At 41.3% G+C, this 11,197-nt stretch overlaps 1 protein-coding gene across 1 annotated transcript in view; it reads right to left on the reverse strand.

Moving 5' to 3' along the window:
* Positions 1-4,511: 4,511 nt before the first annotated feature.
* pecam1a (platelet and endothelial cell adhesion molecule 1a) overlaps positions 4,512-11,197 on the reverse strand; it is a 14,413-nt gene continuing 7,727 nt past the window's right edge. Inside the window, exons 9-15 of the mRNA XM_035945978.2 lie at positions 8,722-8,854; positions 8,544-8,611; positions 8,339-8,392; positions 6,925-7,014; positions 6,773-6,829; positions 6,161-6,183; positions 4,512-4,875 (exon numbers count right to left, since the gene is read on the reverse strand). Of these exons, the coding sequence (XP_035801871.2) occupies positions 4,732-4,875; positions 6,161-6,183; positions 6,773-6,829; positions 6,925-7,014; positions 8,339-8,392; positions 8,544-8,611; positions 8,722-8,854 (569 nt within the window). The 3' untranslated portion in view covers positions 4,512-4,731. The remainder of the gene's footprint in view (positions 4,876-6,160; positions 6,184-6,772; positions 6,830-6,924; positions 7,015-8,338; positions 8,393-8,543; positions 8,612-8,721; positions 8,855-11,197) is intronic.

Genomic DNA, 11,197 nt, shown 5'->3' on the forward strand with positions numbered 1-11,197 from the left:
CCGTTTGAAGCTATTCATTTAGGTTGATCCAACAATTCTTTTTTAAAAGAATGAAGTAAATGAAAACACACACACACACACACACGCACGCACGCACGCACGCACGCACGCACGCACACACACACACACACACACACACACACACACACACACACAAAAAAAAAAACCCAAATCAAACCTTTCTCAACTTGCTTGTCTTGTTCATTCCCTCATCACTTTTTGTTGGAAAATTTAGAATTAGAATTGCTATTTATCCCATTTCAAATGTGTGCAGTGCCATCACAAACTGTCCTTCTGTAAATGTGCTTAGCTATAAAGCATGTGTGAGTGGCCAGTGAAACCATGCATGATATTCCTCATAAATACATAAATGCACTAATTTGTAATGTACAGCTACTTAAACTTGTAATACCACTACAACTATGAATGTACCTTAAATGCAGGAAAAGTAATATGGCAATGATCTTCTTCCTTTCCTTTCGACTTTTCCCTTCAAGGGTCACCACAGCAAATCATCTGCTTCCATCTAACCCTATCCTCTGCATCCTCTTCTCTCTCACACCAACTAACTTTATGTCTGAACTGCCAGGCAGGAGGCAGTCAAAACTCCGCATCCTTTTACCAATATATTCACTATCCAATCTCTGTACATGTCCAAACCATCTCAGTCTGGCTTCTCTGGCTCCAAAACATCTAACATGCGCCATCACTCTGAGGTCCTCATTCATGATCCAATCCATCCTGGTCACTCCAAAAGAGAACCTCAACATTTTAATCTCTGGTACCTCCAGCTCCTCAGTGTCACTGTCTCTACACCATACAACATTGCTGGACTCACCACAGTTTTGAATGACATAGAGAGATAATTTAGAATTGTAGGAATTTAATTAATCCATCCATCCATTATCTATATGCTGCTTAAACATCAGTAGGGTCATGGGGGGCTGGAGCATATCCCAGCTGACTGAGGGCGAAGGCAGGGGACACCCTGGACAGGTCACAAGGCTGTCACAGGGCTACATATAGAAAACAAACAGTCACACTCACACCTCCAGACAATTTAGAATAACCAATTAAGAGAATGTTTTTGGACTGTGGGAGGAAGCCAGACAATTCGGAGAAAACCCACACATGCACAGGGAGAACATGCAAAACTCCATGCAGGAAGATCCTGGGAAGGCGTGGATGCAAACCGGGGATCTTCTAGCTGTAAGGTGAAAGTGTTAACCACTACGCCACTATGCAGCCCAGTTTCACTAATGTAAAATGATAATTTGTGATGTGCAAATATATAAATTTAGGAAAATTACTGTACATGGTGGCTGAGGACTTCTATGTAATGTAAGTGTCCCATGGCATGAACAAGCAAGATGAGGTCGACACGATGACCTCACCGCTGCCTCTGAAGACCAGAAACAGCCCTGCCTCCATAAGGCCAAGTCAAAGACAGGATATTCCCAGAATGCATTTCACAGGGGTCAATATGCTAATTTTAGCATGACAGCCAATGGCAGTAGAGGAGTTGTGCTCCACATACAGGAGGGGCCGGATCAGGTTACTTTGTGGAGACACGAACAGCATACGTGCAGCAGTTAGAGAGCAGACAGAGGACTGTACTGGGTCTATTAGACTGAACCATCCCTCCTGATATATGTCACAGCCCCTTATCTGATCCACCACACTATAGCTGCCATAAGTGTTGATCATGTGACTGTGTGGCTCTCTGGGGGCGGTGGGGCATTCCTGCTTGTAATAGGAATCCCACAGGTCTGTCAGGGCACATCTTTTCGCACATCATAACTTTGGGAACAGTAGTAAATCCATCATCTCCCACCGGCCCAGCTTACGAACCTAAAGGCAGAACAGGACCATCCTTGGGCAAAGTGTACAGTGTCTGAAGTGACCTGCAGGAATGCCCTCCAAGCACTCTCCTATTCCCTGGCAGCTTCGCACACACTTCAGTAGCAAACACTCAGGTTAAAATAGGTTTGTGGTTTTGCATTTTGCTCACACGTTTCCAAAAAAATATATAATGAAATCCAATTCTGTTTAATTATAGTCCCAAAGCTTATTTCTACTGTATAACTCCTGGTGTATGTGCATGTAACACAGTATCAGTTCCTGTGTGCCAGATATCTGCAGCTCAGAATATGCTGTTCCCCCCTGTCAAGACCAGCCTCCTGGTTAAGTAATGTGATTAATAAACCATGAGTCGACTGAGGCGCGGTTCTATCCTCAGAGCAGGAGTGGGTTTGCATTTTGGCACCTCAAAGCTGAAGCCATATCCATTCATAGATGCCTCTGCGGACCCCGCAGAGGTCAAGAAAGTGCACATATCATTCGGCATGTAAGCGCTCGGGGCCTGGGGGAATGGTGCAAACCCTGGAAATATTGTACCACATGCTGGTGTCACATATGCACACATTAATGAAGACTTAGCGCAGTTGCAGTGACGAACAAAGCTCACAAGTGGTGGAGGAGGAGAGATCAGACAGCCCTCTGCCTTGGCAAAATAAATTAAGGGATATTAACAGCTAGTCCTCCATATAAATACATCCACAACACGCAACACACAAACACATAGAAACTGCAGGCAGGCAGATAATGAAGTTGAACACTTGATCTGCGGCTCAGTCTATACGTTAGTCTGTGCTAAGAATGGAGATGAAAGCTCATGAGTTGGTGGCAGGCCGTCGGAGTTAGCTGCGGTGTCAGGTGTTGCAGATTCCCACATGGATTCGATCTGCCGTTTGGTGTTCCTGTGAACTTCCTGTCAAAACGCAGATCTGCATAATCCATGCTGTCGACAGCAGTTGCTGTGAACCAAGCGTTGTATACCGCCCTGCTCTTGAATCTAAACCTTTATAATTTGCTCAGCTTGTCCCCATTCACCTGCTGGCAGGTGAAAACCTCTCCAAAGAGTCAGGCTGTCAGGAGCTGTGAAAATGATGACAATGCACCATCTGACATCCATGAATCTAAGATGAGAGAAAACAATAGATGGAAAATATTAAAAATACTGAGGTTTTATGTCAACAGAAATAACGTTTTGATAAAAGACATTTTGATGTAATGCATCATAATGGCAAAAGCGCATGTGTAAGGATATAATAAAACATGTCTGAGTTCCATTTAGCTGCCTCCGTTTCAGGATGCCGGTAAACACTCTCTTCGCTTGTTATTTTTACATGTCATAGCAGCAAAAGCACAGTCTTGTTAATTCACTTTCACCAGGTAAAATAACTCATGGAGGCCACATGACCCAGAAACGGGCTAAGAAACGGGATTTCAGCAAAGACATCAAATAAATATTCATTAAAGCGTCCAAAATGAAAGGCAATTTTCCCAGAAATAAAACTGTAAAACTGAAGGTATATTTTCATATTAAACGTGCAGAAATGTGTAAGATACACAATGGCATACATTCTAACAATCCCTTTAAATAATGCTAATAATAAGCCTTTATAAATCGTACAGCTGGGAAATTGTTTGCAAAGTGGACAATGCAAACATTTAAGAAAAATCAGTATAAAAATTTAAAAACATACATATGGTATAAATGGTCCTGGTTCGAATTGTCCAAATTCCTCAATATTGCACATATCAATGAAATTGCTTAGATTTGCTTTCCATTAGTTAAAATACTTTTTAGAAAAGTATTAATATTGCACAGATTTTATTTTTACTGCACAGATTTGTATGCAAGTAGAAAAAATACTGACATTGCAGAGATTCTTGTATGTGTACATGCAGAAAAAAATGTTTTTCTTAAAAGTTTAGTCTAAAATAAGACATGAAGAATGTTTACATAAACATTTAAATGCATCCAACTCTGTTTTATACTCGTGTAAATTAAATTCAGTATCTATTTATCTCTTAAAGGTATATATTCAATTGTTGATTGAACAAATCAGACAGAAAGAAGTCAGCACAGGCTCCATGTTATTTGATTTTTTTTCCAGAAATAAATGGATAATCAACGGCTTTATCCACCAACGTCATCTGAACATGCTACTGTGTGTTGTAATATATGTCGAGGTAAGACCTTGTGTCACTTAAAGTCCACCATGTTAATATACCACATCCTCCATGTGTTGACCTTTGCATTTTTGCACTGCACACAGTCGTCATAAGATCAGCATCAACAACAGATTGACCTGATAAACGTATCCGGTGTGTGGAGACCTTGAACAAGTTATATCATTCAATTAACTCTTAGATAATGGAAAACGAAACTGATATCCCCTGATGTAGTGGCAGCAGTGAAAGCCCTTCTCACTTTAAAGGAGATCACAGCCAGATGGCACTAAGTTTCCACGCAGCGCCTTCTGAAGTCTGTCCTCTAGTGGTTTCAATTCAAATCGCTGATCCTCTCACAGCAGAGGGCTCTAATGAACGGACTCCTAATCATGCCAACTCTACTAAGACATCTGTTCCTATTAGCATTTCAGAGTCTGAGGTCTTTTGTGCTCATTTATCTTTGGCAACAAATCTACAAATAAAACAAAAAGACTTTAAAAAATCATTTTATTTACTCTACAAAGACAAAGCAAGTGAATTTACAATGTGGAGTGTTTTTTTGTAAAGCAAAATCTTAATCAGAAGAACACAGTTTTTGTTGGACTTTAAAGATCTTTCAGCACAAAGACTCCAGTTGCATTAACAAGCTGGATAAATAAGGGAACAGATATTCTTGTTGGTTAGCTAACAGTCTGGCATCAGGTCTTATTTTCACTCCCTGTGGTCGGCGATGTCCACACTGACACTGTTGTCGACTTCGTCTATATGGTCGTCATTGACGCTGGGGTCACCATGGTTACTGTGGTCACTGTGGTGATCGGTTTCATGATTCAGCTGTGCATATTCCACTGACACCTGTTGAAATATGAGGCTTGTATGAAACGAAAAATAGCCCGACTGACAGACTGTGACTGATAACATCATGTCAGCTCATTTGTCTTGAACAGAAATGAACAAAGTAGTGAAAAGATGCAGATAAAGGTGGTTAGCTTTATCCTATAATAAGACATTTCTACCACATCTATTGTTCAAAATGTGCCCTTCACAGTCATTAGACGTCAATTGAGCAGATTTTGAGCTGATGGCGCTGTCTACCTTCATAATCAAAGCACCAGCTGAGGGAATATATTGTGGAAGAATTGCGTTCACCCCTCTAGACTTGTAAAATCGAGGCGGAGGAAAATTTAAGCTGCTCTGGGACACTTTACGATAGTTTTTACTTTATTTTGTCACCCATGTAAATGCTCAGTGACAAGATGAGCAATAAGTCTTCCAATAGATGTACTGAACTCATAGTTAAATCACCATTTTTTTAATAAAGCAAGAAATAAAATACACATTTTAAGGCTAAGACTCAAAATCATTGGTAATAATGGAGGTTTACCTGACCAAAGTTTTGAGCCTGTAAAAAAATACATGAAAACCCAACAAATCTAAGGATTTTCTGGATCCATTATAAACAAATTTGCTTGTTTTTATGGTCAGTCTTGGATCTCATGAAGGGACAGAAGACACTGAAAAGAACTGTGACGTGGTGTAACCTATCTGCTAAGTATCTTCAACAACATCCACTGGATGTTTCCATTTCCTGAATACCCACATCTATGAAATACCTCAACTGCAGATAATAATACTCATAAGCTTTTTGCAAAAAATATTTGACCTGAGGCTTACGCTGAAAAAATCCTGATGACACCACTATGGCATCATCAATTCTTCAAACTCTGGAAAGCTCCTCCAAAGCCACATAAGTGATTATGTAGCTGTGTTCATATGCTTTCATCTTCCTGATGAGTAAACTGAACATGATGTGTGAAATCAGTTGAGTGCCCCTTTAATTAATTAGAATTAACGATACAGAAGTGTAGCTTTTGAATACAGCATGACTGCCAAATTATAAGGTTCTTGCCAGTGCAATTGCTAGTAAATGATCATAAACTTACAAAGTAGCAGAATCAAACATTGAAGTTCTTCTATATTACTGAGAAAACACTTTCAAACAGCATAAAATGACTCCACAGGGTTTCCATTTATTGTACTGTGTCTGTCAGTGACATGTCTCTGAGCGAAGACACAATAGATTTGTGAGTGTGTGTCTGTTGGTTGTTTGTGTGTGCGCTGTATGCATGATGCCACTTACGCCATCAGCCGGCTCTGGAACACCTGCAAAAACAAAAACAAAAAAAAAGCTCAGGAAACAAAAGGAATCTGAGGATTAAAGAAGGGTTTGTGCAGCCATCGGCACTGCCATGAACAGCGCTCAGCTACCAGGAAACAGGGAGCTTATCACAATGTGCACATTCATACTAATGTGTTCATGCTAATAAAGTCTTTTCCTACATATAAGTTTCTCCTTAGGAAGCAGAATGCAAAAGAACATGCTTTTTCTCTCACTTCTGCTGCATCATCGTGTGAGATCGTTAGTTATTAGGAACTCATGTCTAAACAATGGACAAACGCTACCCCCATGAGTATCAAACAATCAAGTGTGTTGCTCACTCAGTCTTAACGGATGCACACACTGTTTGGCTCTTGCTAGAACAGGAAGCTCTCTTTGACGAAAGCAGGACGTGGACACCTGGAGATTGGGCCTTCTGTTTTAATGGCACATTCTTTCGCTAACAATGCAGATGTTTACAGTTGGAGTTGATCCAGTTTCCTGGCGCTGTTTTTTTCAGATGCCACTGACCTGATTTCTCTCGCTGTGTAACATAAAAATGGATTTGTATGAAGAGAGGGATGTTGGTCGTACCTTGCTGGGAGTTGCGTACTTCGCTGTACACCGTGTCTGTTCCCTGTTTCACCGGAACTGACATGGAACAAATATGCAGTTATTTTAGACTGGTTTTCAGGTGAAATGATGAAGTGCTTCGTAAAAATGTTAAAACTCAGAAGCAGTCTCACCTCTGTTAGGATCTGCCTGTCTGGTCTGGACCTCAGTATACTCTGGTTCTTGCTTCTCTGGAACAATCGCACTAATCTGGTCATCAGACTCTGCAACAAAACGCAGTAAACAAATGTAAACTTCAAAATGTAAACTGTCGCGTAATAGTTAATGAAGATAGATGATGATATTTCAGCTTCTTTCTTTCCCAAAAAACAAAATCAGCAATCAACTGATGCTGCTAAAACTTATTTTGTGTTAAGCCAGAGTCTAATTTAGATTCTTCCTCTATGTCAGCAACTAAAACATATCAATGAATTGTACTGGGTCAGTTTCAGAGTTGTTTGTTCCACTGCACTACAAAAATGAAACAAATGACAATGGGTTCAAAATGACTTCAGAAATAGTTTTGCATAGAAGCGGTTCTGTGCTGCAGAATAGTCTGACTGCACCTTCTTACCATTCTGCTATATTTGTATTTCTTTGAACCAATCACAGTCGCCTTGGGTAGAGCGAAGTTAAGGCTGCAACAATGGAGACCTCTCAAAATAGCGACAAAGGAATTGTTTTGGTGGGACATTTGCACTCAACGAGGTGAGCATTGTCATTAAAGTGGATAATTCACTGAGAAAATTACTAAATGCATGATCCAAATCCACTGCAAAACTCTAGATTTTCAGTGAGGCAGGTTGCTGTTTAAAGGTTGTTGTTTCCTGCACTGAAGGGGATTTGGAAAACAGTTACACATAGAAAGCTTTGTGAAATGTGCAGCCCATGCCAGGCTTATACCCACAATCAATATCTGGTGAGTCAGACTACTTCAGAAAGGATGAATTTTTTCTCTGTTTATTTTTAATGGTCAAATATGATACATAATGTGGCCACATGACTGGGTCTGTCACCCGTTGTATAGGCTCCATTTACATGCATAAAACACAGAGATGGAAAGTTAGAATTATGAGTCATTTTTTGTTTTTGTTCAGACACAGCAGTCTGATGCAATGATCCAAATGTGAAAATTTGAAAATTAATCTCAGAGACAATTATGTGTTTGTGAGGAAACTGAATTTTTTTTCCCCCTCTGATTCATTTTGATGGTGCAAATCGAACAAAGAACTGCAAGGCATCACATAAACAAGCACTTTCAGTTAATCCTACTCATCTTAAATATGCTAGTTACCCCTATTTGATTAATGCTGGGTTAAAACTTCAATGCCCACCTTTTAGCCTTTACAAAAAAACAAACAAACAAAAAAAATCCAAAACACTATACTTGTGATTTATTATTTTTTAAGATTTACATCTTCAGAAAGAACAAGTGGACCGGAGGTTGAGCAGTGGTACAGAAGTTTACAGAAGTAAAAACATTAATGCTGTCCTTGTCCTTTAACAAAAAAAACTAATTTAAGTAAAAACTCTATCCACTCTACTCACCAGAGCCTGATACATGTTCACTCCATATACTTTTTCCCATCATGCCTGGAGTGACTAGACAGCAAGGAGAGGAAAAAAAAACATTGCTTTTGAACTTCATAATGAACCGTGCGAATATGTGTTTAACAGTTTACTAAATGTCTTGTCTTGTTTTTTTAGGTCAAACTGCAGCTCAGTATTCATGTCACAATTTGCGTGACTCTACCATTTGCAGCCTCGTTGACCTCGGCCTGGGTGAGGCTCAGACGCTCGGCTTTGGTGCTGGCTGACTTCCTAAGACAAAGTGGACACAAAACACAATCAACAGGAGGGTCTATGGGCGTTGCACTAACTTCACCTTTAAAACACTGATTTTTGATAAGAGCATGATAAATATTACTTACACCAACAGCTTGGCGTTACTTTTCCTCTTAAAGTGAAGGAGACGTGTTTTGAAGGTGATAACAAGGATCAAGGCCAGTATGATGAGAATGCAGAAGGCTGCAATGAGACCTTTTTTCCATCCAGCCAACTTCACTGCAGAATACATTTGAATTAGATGTATAGAAGACTGTGATTATTACATTATAACTTCATTATAAAACACAACATTAAGCATTTCCCTCATTTTTTTCTGCTTAATGTAGTTCAACTATCTGCTGGTGTACAAACAAATCTGTAATAATTTTATTCATTTTTTAAATCTCATGCCAGTCAATGTCAGTCTTTCATACAGTTTATTTTATTGCTGAACCTGAGATGAAAGTGTACCTGGATGCCAAATGCAAATTACTGTAAATTCCAGCATCTTCTTTAAATACCCTATGCATTTATCTAGTTTCTGTATTTCACAGATTTTAGTTGGTCACTGGGCTGCACAGTGGCTTGGTGGTTCGCAGCTGGAAGATCCCTGATTTGTGTCCCGGCTTTCCCGGGATCTTTCTGCATGGAGTTTGTATGTCGTCCCTGTGCATGCATGGGTTTTCTCCGGGTACTTCGTCTTCCTCCCACAGTCCAAAAACATCCATCCATCCATTCATACATCATCTATACACTGCTTAATCCTCATTAGGGTCACAGGGGGGCTGGAGTCTATCCCAGTTGACTTGGGGCGAAGGCAGGAGACACCCTGGACAGGTCTGCAGTCTGTCGCAGGGCTACATATACAGACAAACAATCACACTTGCATTCACACCTACGGAAGACTTAGAATAATCAATTAACCTCAGCATATTTTTGGACTGTGGGAGGAAGCCAAAGTACCCGGAGAAAATCCACGCATGCAAAGAGGGGACAGGGAAAACATGCCAAAAGATCCCGGGAAGGCTGGGATGTGAACCAGGGATCTTCCAGCTGCAAGGCAAAAGCACTAACCACTACACCACTGTAAAGAACCTAGACCAAAAACATGCTCAGGTTAAATGGTAACTCTTTACTCTCTGTAGGTGTGAATGTGAGTGTGATTGTTTGCCTGCATATGTGGCCCACCAATAGACCGGTGACCTGTCCAGGGTGTCCCCTGCCTTTTCCCTAAGTCAGCTGGGATAGGCTCCAGCCCCCCTGCGGCCCTAATGAGGATTAAGTGGTGTGTAGATGATGGATGGATGGATAATCCTAACCCTCTGCAACTCTATCTGATAAATGCTGAGTCAAAAAACAACCCTAATGGAGCCCCTTTAACCCTCATCAGGACATGTGGCAAAACCTATTAATCTGTACACTTAGGGTCCAGCTGGACTCCAGTAGCATTTCATCTGTTTCACATTTCGGTACCTGTGCACATCCTCTCAATATACACTGCTCAAAAAAAATTAGAACACTTTTTAATCTAAGTATTGCATCAAGTCAGTCAAACGTGGGATACTGCTCTGGTCAAGTAAGTAACAGAGGTGGTGTTTAATCAGTTTCAACTGCTTTGGTGTTCATGAAATTAACAACAGGTGCACTAGAGGGGTAACAATGAGACAACTCCCAAAACAGGAATGAGTTTACAGGTGAAGGCCACTGACATTTTTTTCCCCCTCCAAATGTTTTCTGACTGTTTTTCCCTAGTTTTGCATTTGGCTAGGGTCAGTGTCACTTCTGGTAGCATGAGGCGATACCTGGACCCTACAGAGGTTGCACAGGCAGTCCATCTCCTCCAGGATGGCACATCAATGCATGCCATTGCCAGAAGGTTTGCTGTGTCTCCCAGCACAGCCTCAAGAGCATGAAGGAGGTTCCAGGAGACAGGCAGTTAGTCTAGGAGAGCTGGACAGGACCGTAGAAGGTCCTCAACCCATCAGCAGGACAGGTATCTGCTCCTTTGTGCAAGGAGGAACAGGATAAGCACTGCAATAGCTCTAGAAAATGACCTCCAGCAGACCACTGGTGTGAGTGTCTCTGACCAAACAATCAGAAAGAGATGTAATGAGGGTGGTCTGAAGACCCGACGTCCTCTAGTGGGCCCTGTGCTCACTGACCTGCACCGTGGAGCTCGGTTGGCATTTGCCATAGAACACAGGAATTGGCAGGTCCATCACTGGTGCTCTGTGCTTTTCACAGATGAGAGCAGGTTCACCCTGAGCACATGTGACAGACATGAAAGGGTCTGGAGAAGCTGTGGAGAAAGTTATGCTGCCTGTAACATTATTCAGCATGACCGGTTTGGTGATGAGTCAGTGAAGGTCTAGGGAGGCATGTCCATGGAGGAACGCACAGACCTCTACAGGCTAGACAATGACACTCTGACTGCCATAAGGTATCTGGATGAAATCCTTGGACCCACTGTCAGACCCTACGCTGGTGCAGTGGTCCTGGATTCCTTCTGGTGCATGACAATGCCTGACCTTATGTGGTAAGAGAATTCATGCAGTTCCTGAAGGATGAAGGAATTGATGC

The sequence above is a fragment of the Amphiprion ocellaris genome, chromosome 19 (genome assembly GCF_022539595.1).
Source record: "Amphiprion ocellaris isolate individual 3 ecotype Okinawa chromosome 19, ASM2253959v1, whole genome shotgun sequence".
NCBI classification, from domain to species: Eukaryota; Metazoa; Chordata; class Actinopteri; family Pomacentridae; genus Amphiprion; species Amphiprion ocellaris.